This window comes from Accipiter gentilis, chromosome W, assembly GCF_929443795.1.
Source record: "Accipiter gentilis chromosome W, bAccGen1.1, whole genome shotgun sequence".
In the NCBI taxonomy this organism is placed as follows: domain Eukaryota; kingdom Metazoa; phylum Chordata; class Aves; order Accipitriformes; family Accipitridae; genus Astur; species Astur gentilis.
In genome coordinates this window covers 27,185,450-27,201,632 of record NC_064918.1, presented here as the reverse complement: position 1 = coordinate 27,201,632, position 16,183 = coordinate 27,185,450, and the positions used below count along the sequence as shown (strand labels likewise).

The 16,183-nt window shown below is 45.6% G+C and overlaps 2 protein-coding genes across 8 annotated transcripts in view; one reads left to right on the top strand and one right to left on the bottom strand.

Moving 5' to 3' along the window:
• The window catches only part of LOC126035461 (uncharacterized), a 280,978-nt gene extending 268,107 nt beyond the window's left edge, over positions 1-12,871 (top strand). For 2 of the 3 annotated variants that reach the window (XM_049794073.1, XM_049794072.1), the window contains exon 2: positions 10,811-12,871. In XM_049794073.1, the coding sequence (XP_049650030.1) occupies positions 10,840-12,153 (1,314 nt within the window). In that variant the 5' untranslated portion in view covers positions 10,811-10,839 and the 3' untranslated portion in view covers positions 12,154-12,871. The remainder of the gene's footprint in view (positions 1-10,810) is intronic. The other variant, XM_049794074.1, reaches the window with a different exon arrangement.
• The window catches only part of LOC126035439 (probable global transcription activator SNF2L2), a 247,371-nt gene that overhangs the window by 102,960 nt on the left and 128,228 nt on the right, over positions 1-16,183 (bottom strand). For 4 of the 5 annotated variants that reach the window (XM_049793996.1, XM_049793992.1, XM_049793993.1 and 1 more), the window contains 2 exons: positions 5,676-5,842; positions 4,696-4,859 (listed from right to left, as the gene is read on the bottom strand). In XM_049793996.1, coding sequence (XP_049649953.1) covers positions 4,696-4,859; positions 5,676-5,842 — 331 coding nt within the window. The remainder of the gene's footprint in view (positions 1-4,695; positions 4,860-5,675; positions 5,843-16,183) is intronic. The other variant, XM_049793995.1, reaches the window with a different exon arrangement.

The following is a 16,183-nucleotide window of genomic DNA, read 5'->3' as shown; positions in this document are numbered from 1 at the left end:
TCAGCACCTCCCTTTCCACTTCCCCTCCTCAGGAAGCTGTAGAGAGCAATGAGGTCGCCCTTCAGTCTCCTTCTCTCCAAGCTAGACAAACCCAGAGTCCTTAGCTGCTCCTCATAGGACATGCCTTCCAGCCCTTTCACCAGCTTTGTTGCCCTCCTCTGGAAGAATTCAAGTACCTTAACATCCTTCTTAAATTGTGGGGCCCAGAACTGCACACAGTACTCAAGGTGAGGCCGCACCAACGCTAAATACAGCGGGATAATCACCTCTTTTGACTGGCTGGTTATACTGTGTTGAATGCACCCCAGAATGCGGTTTGCCCTCTTGGCTGCCAGGGCACGCTGCTGCTATTGAGCCTGCTGTCAACCAGCACCCCCAGATCCCTTTCTGCAGGGCTGCTCTCCAGCCACTCCTCTCCCAGTCTATACTTGTGTCCAGCATTACTCGATCACAGGTGTAGAATCCAACATTTTCTTCCTGCCATTGATGATTGCCCAATGCTCCAATCTATCTAGATCCCTCTGCAAGGCCTCTCGTCCCTCAAGACAGTCAACAGCACCTCCCAATTTAGTATCATCAGCAGACTTTCTAAGGGTGCATCCAACTCCTGCATCCAGATCACTGATAAAATATTGAACAGAACTGGCCCTAGAATTGAGCCCTGAGGAACGCTGCTGGTGACTGGTCGCCAGCCAGATGTAGCCCCATTCACTACAACCCTTTGAGCCCTGCCATTCAACCAGTTCTTCACCCAGCGCACCATGTACCTGCTCATCTCACAGTTGGACAACTTGTCCAGAAGGATGCTGTGAGGGACAGCATCAAAAACCTTACTAAAATCCAGAAAAACTACATCCACTGCCTTCCCTTCATCCACTAGGCGAGGCACCTTATCATAGAAGTATACTGAATTAGCTAAACAGGACTTTCCCTTTGTGAACCCATGTTGACTGTGCCTGATGCAATCATCCCATTGTCCTTTAAATGCCTTTCAATAGCACCCAGTATGATCTTCTCCATAATTTTTCCAGGTACTGAGGTTAGACGAACAGGTCTGTAGTTTCCTGGGTTTTCCCTCACACCCTTCTTGTAAATTGGAATAACATTGGCTGGCTTCCAGTCAGCAGGGACTTCCCCAGACTCCCAAGGCCTTTGGTAGATGATCGAGAGGGGTCCTGCTGTAGCGTTCGCTAGCTCCTTCAGTACTCTGGGATTAATCCCATCGGGCCCCATGGACTTATGAACATTCAGCTGATACAGCTGGTCCCTTACAATTTCAGTGTCCACAAATGGAAAGGTACTGTTCCCGCAGTTGTGGTCCTCCAACTCAGAGGACCGGGCAGCCCAAGGTCTATCATTGATATTAAAGACTGGGGCAAAAAAAGCATTGAATGCATTGAATGCCTCTGCTTTTTCTTCATCCCTATTTGTCAGGTGACCATCTTCAACAAGTATCTGTCCAATGTTTTCCTTGGACCTCCTCTTACTATTAGCATACATAAAAAAGCCTTTCTTGTTGTCTGACACAACTCTGGCCAGTTTCAACTCTAGTTCAGCTTTGGCCTTTCATGTCTTCTCCCTGCATATGCGAACCACAGCTCTGTAATCTTCCTGCGAAGCCTGACCTCGCTCCCAGAGATCATACAATTTCTTTTTCCACCTGAGTTCCAAGAGGAGTTCCCTGTTCAGCCAAGCTGGTCTTCTGCCCCACTTGCTTGACTTGCGACGCCATGGGATTGCCTGCTCCTGTGCTGTTAAAAGGTGGTTCTTAAAAACTGACCAGCTCTCATGGACCCCTAAGCCCTCAAAAGCAGATTCCCAGGGGACACTGTTAAGTAGCTCCCTGAGTAGCTTAAAGTTTGCTCCCTTGAAGTGCAGGGTAGCAACTCTGCTGACCTTTTTCCTCGTTACACCGAAAATTTTAAACTCAACCATTTTGTGATCACTGTGGCCAAGACAGCCACCTATCATCACATCTCCCTCGAGTCCATCTCTAGTCACAAACAGCAAGTCTAGGAGGGCATCTTTCCTATTTGGCTCACTGAGTACTTGTGACAAGAAATTTTCTTCCACAAACTTCAGGAATTTGCCAGGCTTGCTTGTCACAGCAGTATGATATTCCCAGGTGATGTCTGGGAAGTTGAAATCTCCCATAAGGACAAGGGCTACCGATCCAGAGATTTCTCCTAACTGCCTATAGAATAACTTATCGGTGCTATCATCCTGGCTGAGCGATCAACAATAGACACCCACAATGACATCTGCTTTGTTTTCCATTCCCCTAATCCTCACACAGAGGCTCTCAACCACATCACTGCTAACTGTGAGGGCTGTACAATCAAACCTCTCCCTTACATACAGTGCAACTCCTCCACTTTGCTTGCCCTGCCTATCCCTCCTGAACAGCCTGTAGCCTTCCATCCCAGTGCTCCAGTCGTGGGACTCAATCCACCAAGTCTCACTAATACCAATGACAACATGGCTCTGGGAATGGGCCAACGCTTCCAGTTCATCTTGTTTGTTTCTCATACTGCGTGCATTGGTGTACAGGCATTTCAGATGTGCTCCTAAGCCCTCCATGCTCCCAGGAGCAGCATAAACGTTCCCACTAGCATTGCCAGCCTCAAGCGATGCCGTGCCAACCCTTGGTTTACCTTCAGCAATCCTCTTAGTATTCCCTTCCCCCACTGATTCTAGTTTAAAGCCCTCTCAATCAGTCCTGCCAGCTTATGAGCAAAGATGCATTTCCCCCATTGGGACAGGTAGATCCTGTCAGGCCCCAGCATACCTTGTGCCTCGAAGACTCTTTCAAGGTTATAAAAAACAAAGTTCTGGCAGAGGCACCAGTCCTGGAGCCAGGTATTGATGTCTTGGGCATGCTTGTTTCTTCCAATATCTCTTTTATATCTTTCCTTCACTTATTAAACTATCTTTAGCTCAACCCAGGACTTTTCACCCTTTTGGCCTTACTGATTCTCTCCCCCATTCTGCTAAGGGGCTAGTAAGCGAGAGACTGTGTGGGTGCTTAGCTGCTGGCTGGGGTCAATCTGATGCCAGATACAGAAAATCCTGTGGTAGATTAGAAAGTCCTGTTTTAAATTAAGTTAGTTAGCCAAGATCATTCTGATCTTTTCTATTCTTCCTGTTTAACGGTGCCTCACCTGGAGCACCAGTTCTGATCCTTTCCATTCTTCCTGATTGATGGTGCGTCCCTCTTGGCAGGAAAAAGAACCACTGATCCGATACAGAGCAACTTAGCGGTCAAAGTGAGGAGGGGATACCTCCTCAAACGACCACCGAAGACCCCCGTGCATGCGGAGAAGGCATCTGATGTGTCATGGTTACATAATCCTATGCATATGCATTAGATAGATAGTTTCAATATGTATTAGGTAGGAGTAGTTTAATAAATTAGATGCAATTGTTACTGTATAAAAGGGACACACCTGATGAATCTGGTGTGCTTGATTTGTGGCAAGTCCACTGAGCACCCTGCACAGAATAAAGCAATATCTCTCCTGAGTGTGTGAGACTGGTCTATTGCACACCGGGTAATGAATCCGCTTTTAGGACAACAGATCCACCACAATGTGGGGCACCAAAAAGGACTGTGGTGGGTTGACCCCAGACAACGGCCAAGCACCCACACAGCCACTCGCTCGCTCCCCTCTCCTGTGGGATGGGGAGAAAATAGAAGGAAAATGAGAAGAATGGTTGATCGAAATAAAGACGGTTTAATAGGTGAAGCAAAATCTGTGCATGCAAGTAAAGCAAAAGAAGGAATTTATTTACTATTTCCTTTTGACAGGCAGATGTCCAACCACTTCCTGGAAAGCAGGACCTCAACACATATAACAGTTGCTTGGGAAGACAAACGCCGTGACCACAAACGTCCCCGCTTCCTCCTCCTTTCCTTGAGCTTTTATTGCTGAGCACAACGTCATATGGTATGGAATATCCCTTGGTCAGTCTGGGTCAGCTCTCCCGGCTGTGTCCCCTCCCAGATTCTTGCCCACCCCCAGTCTACTCATTGGTGGGGCAGAGTAGGAAAAATCAAAAGCCTCCTGGCTGTGCAAGCAGTGTTTGGCAACAAACAAAACACTGGTGCATGCATTATCAACACTGTTTTGGTCACAAATCCAAAATACAGCACCATATGGGCTGTTATGAAGAAAATTAACTCCATCCCAGCCAGACCCAGCATAGACTTTAGTCCGGGTACAAGAACAGAGGCAACAATATAGCTGGATATATATATAATAAAATCCTGCTATAGAGAACTGTGTATCTAAAGCAAATCACTATTCCTGAGACTCTTAAATGCATTAGTAATCTTAGAAATTATTTCATCTGCTGCATGAGCTTTTAACTTTGAATGGAGAGCCATTTATTAGTGCCTTATGATTAAAGGGTGAACAAAGTTATACCAATGAAACAGGAAACGCAGACTGTAAGACTCTAACTTTGAGGATTCCCTGACACTCAGAAAAACTATACACGTGGACACAGTATCACTTTACCGATTTAAAACAAAACACTACTTGATTGTAGCAGTTTGCCTTACCAATTCTTCTCAAGCAGCATTTTATGATATACTTTCATTTCACTGTCAATCTTCCCAAATTAAAACACAAAGCCTAAAAAAGCACAAACAAGTATTTCCATATTACATGAAGATAATTAAATAAAAATAACCTGATGAGGATTCCAATCACTATCAAAGATTATAACAGTGTCAGCAGCCTGGAGGTTCAAGCCCAGCCCTCCTGCCCTTGTACTCAGCAAGAAGATGAAGTACTGTGAGCCAGGTTCATTAAACTTCTTCAGCAGGGCAGCTCGATCCTCTGATTTTGTTGTACCTGAGAAGAAATTAAAAAAGAAATAAAAAGAAACCCTATGACAAAGATCTTCTACTGAAATAATTTAAAAGCAATCTTAGTTGTTTAAGGCACATGTGGAAGGGCAATTTTAGCTCACTTGTTCTTTGCCATCTCAGCTATATTTTCTATAATACAGACGCAAACACTAACCATGGATGTTTCAGCCAACTGTCTACAGCACTTGGGAGGAGGGTTCCCAAACTTTTATTTTAAGTAGGCTTGACATTTCAAAAGGGCACTTTGAAAAGATGCAACTATCTATTTGACAACATTTTATGACTGACAAGTTTCAATAGATGATATACAGACGCTTCAGTTTTGATTAAGGCCTTATGAGCACTCACAGAATCTAAATATTTTAAAAACTATATGTGTACACAAACATAGATCTATTAACATTTCACTATGGCCTTAAAAAAAAATCAAGATTAATATCAAGGGAACAAAAATTCTTAAAAGATCACATTCAATGTCTATAGGGGAGGGAGAGAAAGCAGAGAATTCAACCACGGTAAAAGGCCTACACAAAGCTCTAAGTAACAACTAAGCACTGTACACATTGGCAACAAGGTGAATTTCCTGTACTTTGACAATCAGTTTTTACTGATCAGCTTGGTCTGACCCTCTGCATGTTTTATCTTTTTACATCTCTGCCTGTAGCTGAAGACAGACAGAAGTTTGATATTTTTATTCAGATGTCCATACGCATATAGTACAGAGGAGGAAGTTTTTCTACTACATAGTCAAATTGCTGAACCAGGAAAACACTTCCAAATTTATTTTCATTCCTCTTACCATCAAGACGTAAGTAAAGGAAATTTCGAAATGCAAAATAGTCCTCCATAATGGTCATGAGTGATGTCATTTGACAGAAAAGAAGCACACGATGGCTAGTGGCTCGCAACTTAGGTAAAATACGATCAAGTAGTTCAAATTTCCCTGAGGCTCGATAAAGCTCAGCTCTGTTTAAGAGGAAAAAACACAGTAAATGCCATGACAAGCCTGCTTTTAGAAGAGTTTTTAATAATGCATTCTAATTACAATTGTGTCATATCATGATAATGGATAGATTCCTTTACTCAAAGGAAAACAAAACTGATAGCACTTTTCTCTCTTTAAAACTGTTTATGATATTGATTAAAATAAGAAAAAAAACCTGCATGAATTGCATTTATGTATTTATTTCTTAGGAAAGGATTCCTCCCCCAAAATATAAGAATTCTGTGGACTCTAAAGCACATCAAATATCTTCCTTTATGAGCCCAGTATTTTTTTTTATTATTTCTCAAAACAAGTGTTATTTCTGAGGTATATAAACATTTTATTGGTTTAGATGCTGTCCCACAGTATCTGCTTTCAATCAGCATCTACTGGATCCACAAGTTCTATTCATCAAGTATATGTTAGAATTGATTACTTTTCCACTTGCTACTGTGCACATGAAAGCAAAGGAGTCCAGACCATACTAGTTTATATATAGAGAAACAATGGGAAAAGTTTGATAATGGACATATTCTTTTATTGTATACACTCATAACTGTCTTGAACTATCTCTATTTGCTCTAATTACTAATCTTCTGTTTTCTATGCTATCAAGATGAGTTGCAAAACAGATTGAGCTCTACGTTTGTATGCAAAGATGTTTAAGCCAAAAATCAGAAAGAGAATAACAAAGGTGACTAAATGAGTAGGTGTTCTCGGTTCAGCTGGGATAGAGTTAATTTTTATAGGAACCTGGGAGGTGGGGGCATAGCCGGGGCAGCTGACTTGAACTAGCCAAAGAGCTATTCCATATCATGTGACATCCTGCCCAGTATATAAATGGGGAGCAGGCCGGGGGGGGGGGGGGTGCTCTCTGTTTTCGGTGGGGGAAGTGGCGGAACGTCGGGTCCCGGGTGGTGAGCAGTTGCATTGTGCATCACTCTTTTTGTATACTTTTTTTTTCATTAGTGCCGTTGTTGTTGTTGTAATCTCTTTGTGTTTGTCCCAGTAAACTGTTTTTATCTCAACCCTCGAGGTTCCAGTTTCTTTTTCTTTTTTTCTCTCTTTCGTCTCCTCCCCATCCTACCGGAGGGGGGCGGAAGAGTGAGCGAGCGGCTGCGTAGTCCTTTGTTACCGGCCGGGCTGAAACTACGACAGTCCTTTTTTGGCGCCCAACGTGGGGCAGAAGGGTTGAGATAACGACAGATCTGGCCAGAGCGTGTTGAAACAAATTTGCCAAACGCATTTCTTAGATATATAGATGTTAGTCACAATGTTGTTTCATTTGTTTACATGGTGGCGTTTTGTAAGCTCTTATATGCTCTATGTATTGCCTGTAGTTGCGTATCTCATCTCTGGGAGAGTGATTGGGATTATCATTTTGCTGTACTGGGCAATGTCGACTTATGAAATGATTACATCACTGGTCATGAGGTTAAGCTGGTATCTGTATGAGGCAGTGATAATATTTCCATACTTTGGGCGCCTTCTGTCGGATTTTATTGGTAATTACACCCAATCCATGGGGAAATTAGGGGGGGATACCTCCCCCCGTCCGTTCACCTCCCTCTTCTCCTTCCGACTAATTACAACAGCTTTTGAGAATTTTGAATATCCTTGGGATGCGCAAGCCAGTGTGCTGTTAGTGCTATGCCTCCTGAATATGTGTCAGGTCTTCTTTAGGGCTACAAAAAGGCTCTTTAAGAGTACCACTCAGAGATCTCCCCCAAAGCTGGATACTCATGGGTGGCACGGCATGTGGGAGCATATGGGCAAGTATCTAGAGAACTTCTCACCACCAGTGACTTGGAAGTTCACTCCCAAACAACTACAGAACCCTCATGAAGTGACAGAATATTTGAAAGAAAAATGCTGTGGCTATTCCAAAGACATACAACTCATCTCACTGTGCTGGGCCCTGGCCGGTATCTACCAAACACTGCTTGATATTATGCAGCACCCTCGGGGGGAAAAGGGGGAAAAGATGGAAAACAGGACAACATGCACCGTGGCTACCCAAACCCCGACAACAGACACCGTGGCTGCCCCTACCCCGACAACAAGCAACGTGGATGTCCCTACCACGACAACAGGTACCATGACTACCCCTACCCCGGTGACAGACACTGCAGCTAAACCAGAGAACCAGCCTGTGCCAGTATCAGTCGCCCCTGTACAGAAAAAGAAACACACAAAGAAATCAGTTCACTTAGCGAGAGATGAAGATGAACCAGGGTCATCGCGAGAACAGGAGGTAGAGGCAGAACCTGAAATAATTACCCGATCTCTATCCATGAGTGAGTTGCGTGACATGCGAAAAGATTTTAGCTGCCACCCAGGTGAGCACATTGTTACCTGGCTGCTCCGATGCTGGGATAGCGGGGCTAGTAGTGTGGAATTAGAGGGTAAGGAAGCCAAGCAGTTGGGATCTCTGTCTAGGGAAGGGGGCATCGACAAGGCGATTGGGAGAAAAACACAAGTCCTCAGCCTCTGGAGGCGACTTCTGTTAGGTGTAAAGGAAAGATACCCCTTCAGGGAAGAAGTTACATGTCACCAAGGCAAGTGGACCACCATGGAGAGAGGTATCCAGTACCTCAGAGAATTAGCTGTGCTGGAGGTGATTTACAATGATCCAGAAAATGCGCAGTCACCCACAGATCCAGGTGAAGTCCAATGCACACAACCCATGTGGCGGAAGTTTCTATGAAGTGCACCACCAACCTATGCCAACTCATTGGCAGTAATGTCCTGGAGAGAAGGCTATGGACAAACGGTGGATGAATTGGCTGTCCAACTCCGGCAATACGAAGGGAGTCTCTCTTCCTCCCTACGGGCCTGTGTCTCAGCTGTAGAGGAGTTGTCCCGAGAGTTCCAGCAATTCAAAGTGGATCTGTACTCCTCCTCACCTGTACAGGCCCGCATCGCAGTTATTGGGAGTAAGCGTTCCTCTGCCCAAGAGAGAGGAGAGAGAAAGTACACTCGACGGGCTAACCTGTGGTTTTACCTGCGTGACCATGGAGAGGACATGAGGAAGTGGGATCGAAAACCCACTTCAGTCTTGGATGCACGGGTACAGGAGTTGCAAGAAAAAGCAACCAGAAAAGAGAATTCTTCTTGGAAAACTGCTGCTCCAGTTTCCCGTGAGCAGTCCCCCAGACGCAGTAGATGGGCTGATCTCATTTCTGATCCCCTTGAAGGGACTTCTGATTCACGTGTGCAGAAAGTGAGTAACGGATATTCTAACCAGGATTAGAAGGGCCCTGCCTCCAGCCAGATGGAGGAGAGGGACAACTGAGTCTACTGGACAGTGTGGATTCGATGGCCTGGCACATCAGACCCACAGGAATATAAGGCTCTAGTGGACACTGGTGCACAATGTACCCTAATGCCATCAAGTTATGAAGGGGCAGAACCCATCTGTATCTCTGGTGTGACAGGGGGATCTCAGGAGTTAACTGTATTGGAAGCTGAAGTAAGCCTAACTGGAAACGAATGGCATAAACACCCCATTGCGACTGACCCAGAGGCCCCGTGCATCCTTGGTATAGATTATCTCAGGAGGGGGTATTTCAAGGACCCAAAAGGGTACCGTTGGGCCTTTGGTATAGCTGCATTGGAGACGGAGGAGATTGAACAGCTGTCTACCCTGCCGGGTCTCTCCCAAGACCCTTCGGTTGTGGGGTTGCTGAAGGTTGAAGAACAACAGGTGCCAATTGCTACCACGACAGTGCACCGGCGACAATATCGCACCAACCGAGACTCCCTTATCCCCATCCATAAGCTGATTTGCCAACTGGAGAGCCAAGGAGTGATCAGCAAGACTCACTCACCCTTTAATAGTCCCATATGGCCCGTGCAGAAATCCAATGGGGAATGGAGACTAACAGTAGATTATCGTGGGCTGAATGAAGTCACGCCGCCGCTGAGCGCTGCTGTGCCAGATATGTTAGAGCTTCAATATGAACTGGAATCAAAGGCAGCTAAGTGGTATGCCACAATTGACATTGCTAATGCATTTTTCTCCATTCCTTTGGCAGCGGAGTGCAGGCCTCAGTTTGCTTTGACTTGGAGGGACGTCCAATACACCTGGAATCGACTGCCCCAGGGGTGGAAACACAGCCCCACCATTTGTCATGGACTGATCCAGGCTGCACTAGAAAAAGGTGAAGCTCCAGAGCACCTGCAATATATTGATGACATCATCGTATGGGGCAACACAGCAGAAGAAGTTTTTGAGAAAGGGAAGAAAATAATCCAAATCCTTTTGAAGGCTGGTTTTGCCATAAAAGAAAGTAAGGTCAAGGGACCTGCGCAGGAGATCCAGTTCTTAGGAGTAAAATGGCAAGATGGGCGTCGTCAGATCCCTGTGGACGTCATCAACAAAATAGCAGCTATGTCCTCACCGACTAATAAAAAGGAAACACAGGCTTTCTTAGGTGTTGTGGGTTTTTGGAGAATGCATATTCCAAATTACAGTCAAATTGTAAGCCCTCTCTACCAAGTTACTCGGAAGAAGAACGATTTTAAATGGGGGCCTGAGCAACGACAAGCCTTTGAACAGATTAAGCAGGAGATTGTTCACGCAGTAGCTCTTGGGCCAGTCCGGACAGGACAAGATATTAAAAATATGCTCTACACTGCAGCTGGGGAGAATGGCCCTACCTGGAGCCTTTGGCAGAAAGCACCTGGGGAGACCCGTGGCCGACCCCTGGGGTTTTGGAGTCGGGGATATCGAGGATCCGAGGCTCGCTATACTCCAACTGAAAAAGAGATCTTGGCAGCATATGAAGGAGTTCGAGCCGCCTCAGAAGTGGTTGGTACTGAAACACAGATCTTCTTAGCACCTCGACTGCCAGTGCTGGGCTGGATGTTCAAAGGGAAAGTTTCCTCTACGCATCACGCGACTGACGCCACGTGGAGTAAGTGGATCGCACTGATCACACAGCGAGCTCGCATAGGAAACCCCAGTCGCCCAGGAATGTTAGAAGTGATCACGGACTGGCCAGAAGGCAAAGATTTTGGAATGTCGCCAGAGAAAGAGGTGACACGGGCCGAAGAAGCCCCGCTGTATAATAAACTGCCAGAAAATGAGAGGCAATATGCCCTGTTCACTGATGGGTCCTGTCGCATTGTGGGAAAACATCGAAGGTGGAAGGCTGCTGTATGGAGTCCTACACGACTAGTCGCAGAAACTGCTGAAGGAAAAGGTGAATCGAGTCAGTTTGCAGAGGTGAAAGCCATCCAGCTAGCGTTAGACATTGCTGAAAGAGAAAAGTGGCCAGTGCTCTATCTCTATACTGACTCATGGATGGTGGCAAATGCCCTATGGGGGTGGCTACAGCAATGGAAGAAGGGCAATTGGCAGCGCAGAGGTAAACCCATCTGGGCTGCCGCACTGTGGCAAGATATCGCTGTTCGGATAGAGAAGCTAGTGGTAAAAGTACGTCATGTAGATGCTCATGTACCCAAGAGTCGAGCCACTGAAGAACATCAAAACAACCACCAGGCAGATCAGGCCGCCAAGATTGAAGTGTCTCAGGTGGACCTGGACTGGCAACGTAGGGGTGAGCTATTTATGGCTCAGTGGGCCCACGATACCTCAGGCCATCAGGGAAGAGATGCAACATATAGATGGGCTCGAGATCGAGGGGTGGACTTGACCATGGACACTATCGCACAGGTCATCCATGAATGTGAAACATGTGCTGCAATTAAACAAGCCAAGCGGCAAAAACCCCTGTCGCATGGAGGGCGATGGCTGAAATATAAACAGTGGGAGGCCTGGCAGATTGACTATATCACACTCCCACGAACACGCCAAGGCAAGTGCCATGTGCTTACAATGGTGGAAGCAACCACTGGGTGGCTGGAAACATACCCTGTGTCCCATGCCACTGCCCAGAACACTATCCTGGGCCTTGAAGAGAAAATTTTATGGCAACACGGCACCCCAGAAAGAATCGAGTCAGACAACGGGACTCACTTCCGAAACAACCTCGTAGACACCTGGGCCAAAGAACATGGCATTGAGTGGGTATATCACATCCCTTATCACGCACCGTCCTCTGGAAAAATTGAACGATACAATGGACTGCTGAAAACTACATTGAGAGCGATGAAGGGTGGAACTTTCAAGCATTGGGATACACATTTAACAAAAGCCACCTGGTTAGTTAATACTAGAGGATCTGCCAATTGGGCTGGCCCCGCCCAACCAAGAGTTCCACATACTGTAGAAGGGAATAAAGTCCCTGTAGTGCGCATGAGGAGTATGTTAGGAAAGACAGTCTGAGTTAGTCCTCCCTCAAGCAGAAGCAAACCCATTCAAGGGGTTGTTTTTGCTCAAGGACCTGGGTACACCTGGTGGGTGATGCAGAAGGATGGGGAGGTTCGATGTGTACCTCAGGGAGATTTGATTTTGGGAGAGAATAGCCGGTGAATTAGGCTGCATGATATTTAACTGCTAAATAACCTGCCAATGCATGTCATTGTATCTATAGTGTCTATATGCCATATCAAGGGTATTATTGTGAGAATTATCCAAATGACTACAGGATGGACTTTTGAATCTGAGCCAAGTACAACAGCGATAAAACTTGAACTGGCACCCACCAATTTCCTCAAGATCAACATCTTCGACCTGCAGACCAGGGGCATGAGTTACACCAAATGTACTAGCCACAAGTTCCAGAGGCAGCGTACAACAACCCAACATCTCACACCATCTCTCTCTTATCCTGAAGAACTGTTACAACAGATAGAACCCCAAAATCGATGGACACATTAGAGGGATAGCCCATAGGCTAAAGGAACACCGTGTGTGTGTGTGAGAGGTCAGGGGGTGGAGTCCATATACTTATATATAAGACAAGGAAAGTTGTAGTGGTTGATTGGGAAAAAAATGTAAGATCTGGGCATGATGTAGATGGTATAGAATAAGGGGTGGATAATGTCCTGGGTTCAGCTGGTATAGAGTTAATTTTTACAGGAACCTGGGAGGTGGGGGCATAGCCGGGGCAGCTGACCTGAACTAGCCAAGGAGCTATTCCATACCATGTGACATCCTGCCCAGTATATAAATGGGGAGCAGGCCGGGGGGGTGGTCTCTGTTTTCGGTGGGGGAAGTGGCGGAGCGTCGGGTCCCGGGTGGTGAGCAGTTGCACTGTGCATCACTCTTTTTGTATACTTTTTTTTCATTAGTTCCGTTGTTGTTGTTGTAATCTCTTTGTGTTTGTCCCAGTAAACTGCCTTTATCTCAACCCTCGAGGTTCCAGTTTCTTTTTCTTTTTTTCTCTCCTCCGTCTCCTCCCCATCCCACCGGAGGGGGGCGGAGGAGTGAGCGAGCGGCTGCGTGGTCCTTTGTTACCGGCCGGGCTGAAACCACGACAGTAGGACAACCATATAGTTTAGAAAATCAAATTACACATATCTCTCTTCTAACTGTAAATCTGTAGCCTTAAAATATAATTTATCATTAGGAACTGTATACTCAGTCCACAAGATACAAGGTCTTCTGAGATGTATACATATGTAATTGCTATGCAAAAGGCCAAACTATTTGAGAGACAGATGGTCTCGTATACTACTAATAAAAAAAAGACATTTCTGACACTTAAACAGGAAGGCAGCCATGTGGAGGATACACACAACCACCTCCTCTATCCCTTGCTCAGAGTAAGACGGAAACCATTTCTAGCCAGTTGCACAGAAGTGTTGAGAACAAATTTAAATCTATTTAAATTTTTTATCTAAGCAATGGATAAAGTGTTAAAATAACTTTAATTTGGAATAAATTAAAAAGGAAGAGTAGAAGAGGGAGAGAGTGAGAGAAATTAACCCCCCTACTGAAATTCCTAAAGAGCCTCCACGATAAATTTCAGATAGTGTCTTTGTTTAAAAAAAGGAAGGGAGGCAGGGAGGCAGGAGGGAGGCAGGCAAGCAGGCAGGAAGGATAGGCAGGAGGGAAGGTGAGCAGGCAGGAAGGATAGGCAGGAGGGAAGGTGGGCAGGCAGGCATTGGCTTGTCTGCATGAAGACAGGATTTATTATTCAGTATATTGACATGCAGTGTGATAATCATCTTTCCCTGTTTTCCCTGAGACAGACAGAGGGGCAGAAAAGCTTCACATAACACCTCTAATACCAGCATCTTTTGGTTCAGGTATGGATCCTGTGCCTCTCTGTCCTCCTATAAAAGGGTATAGAGGACAAAGGAATCAGGATTCTCCTTCAGGTCCCTCCCAAACTGAAGTCCATGCTAATGAAAAACTGATGAGAAGATGAGATATATCACAGGGCTGCTGTGGTTGCCTGCTGGGATTTGCCCCTGATCAGCAAATCATCTGGACATAAATAGTCTTCCGTGCTCTTAAATACCCTTCCATTACATCATGTCACTCTCAGAACTTTTTGGTAGTGGGGAAAATCCCTGGGTAGAGCATTCTGTTACCACCTAGGTTTCATTGAGAATCTGATATATCTTCTTCAATGAGGGAAGGGGAGATTCCTAATGTGAAAGTATGAATCCAACAGCTGGAAATCTGTAAACAGTCTTGAGCTTGGAGACATGGAATGATGGAGTCAAGTGTTATAAATAATTTAGAATGATATATGCACTTGGATTTTAGGATAGGAAAACCACACTTCCTTCTTGTACAGAATGAGAAAAAATATCAAAACATTCTGTTAACCCTGAAATATCTTCTGTAACTGTGACTTCTGTAATGAGATCATTGCCATGTGCAGACTAATGATTGATCCTTGAAATGGACATAGCAGATATGGAATGAGGCAGTATCTCTTGTCCTTCCACTGGGTGTCACTAAGAACAGTCTGGCTCCATCTTCTTTACTCCTCCTATGAGGTATTTAGACACTTTGATAAGATCCCCCCATAGCCATCTCTTCTCCAGGCTAAACAGTCCCAGCTTTAAGCCTCTCCTCATGAGACAGATGCTCTTGTGGAAGCAAAATAGTTAATGCCTCATAGGCCTTTGCAGGCCTCACTAGTTAAGAAGCACTTGCAGCTAATGGTCTCACCAGGGAGCAAGATTTCATTAACAAATGAGTGAATTATTTGTAAAAGGATATACTATCTAGAGCCTCCTTATCTGAAGAATTCCAATCGATGTTGTTATTTACGATATCCTGCTTATCTGGCACAGTTTTGGTGAAGAACCTGGTTGTATAGCCTAAAAGGTATATAAACTCTGTAACTGCCCCATTTGCACAGGATTCATATCAGCAGTCTCTCACTGCTGCTTTGTTCTCTCCTATAGCAATAGTAATAAACTGCTTCTGTTCTGACCTGATCTAAATAGTAATTCTAGTTTTTCCACAATACTCCAAACCCTTAGTCATCTTTGTGGCCCTTTGCAGGACTCACTCCAGTATCCCTGTGTCTGTCTTGTACTGGGGAGCCCAGAACTGGATACAGTACTTGAGATGCAGCCTCAGCAGTGCTGAGTGGAGAGGAAGGATCTCCTCCTTCGACCTGCTGACACTGTTCTTCCTAATGCAGCCCAGGATGCTGTTGGTCGCCTTTGCCATGAGGGTGCATTGGTGGCTCATGGTCAGATTCTTTTCCACCAGAACCCTCAGGTCCTTTTCTGCAAAGCTGCTTTCCAGCTGGTCAGCCCCCAGCCTGTACTGGTGCATGAGTTTATTCCATACCAGGTGCAGGACACGGCATTTCCCTTTGTTGAACTGCCCATTTCTCCATCCTGTTGAGGTCCCTCTGAATGTCAGCACAACCACCCAGTGTATCAGCCACTCCTCCCAATTCTCTATCATCTGCAGACTTGCTGAGAGTGCACTCTGTCCCAAGATCCAGGTCAGAAAAGAAGAGGTTAAACAGTATGGGCCCCAGTATTGGCCCCTGGGGAACACCACTAGTGACTGCCCTTTAGCTGGACTTCATGCCTTTTGCTGTTGATAGACCTGCAGAAGCCTTTCTTGTTGCCCCTCCCATACCTCTCCAGATTCAAATCTAGATGGGCTTCAGCTTTCCTAACTGCATCCCTGTATGCTTGGACAGTGTCTCTATATGCCATCTGGGTCACCTGTCCCTGCTTCCACCTCCTGTATGCTTCCTTTTTATGTTTGAATTTACTCAGGAGCTCCTTGTGCATCCATACATCCTGCCACCTGTGCTTGACTTGCTGCATGTTGGGATGGACCATTCTTGAGCTGGGAGAAGGTAATCCCTGAATATCAACCAGCTCTCCTGGACCCCCTCTGCTTTCTAGGACTGTCTCCCATGGGATTCTTCCAAGCAGATCCCTGAAAAAAACAAAGTCTGCTTTCCTGAAGTCTAGGGTTATGA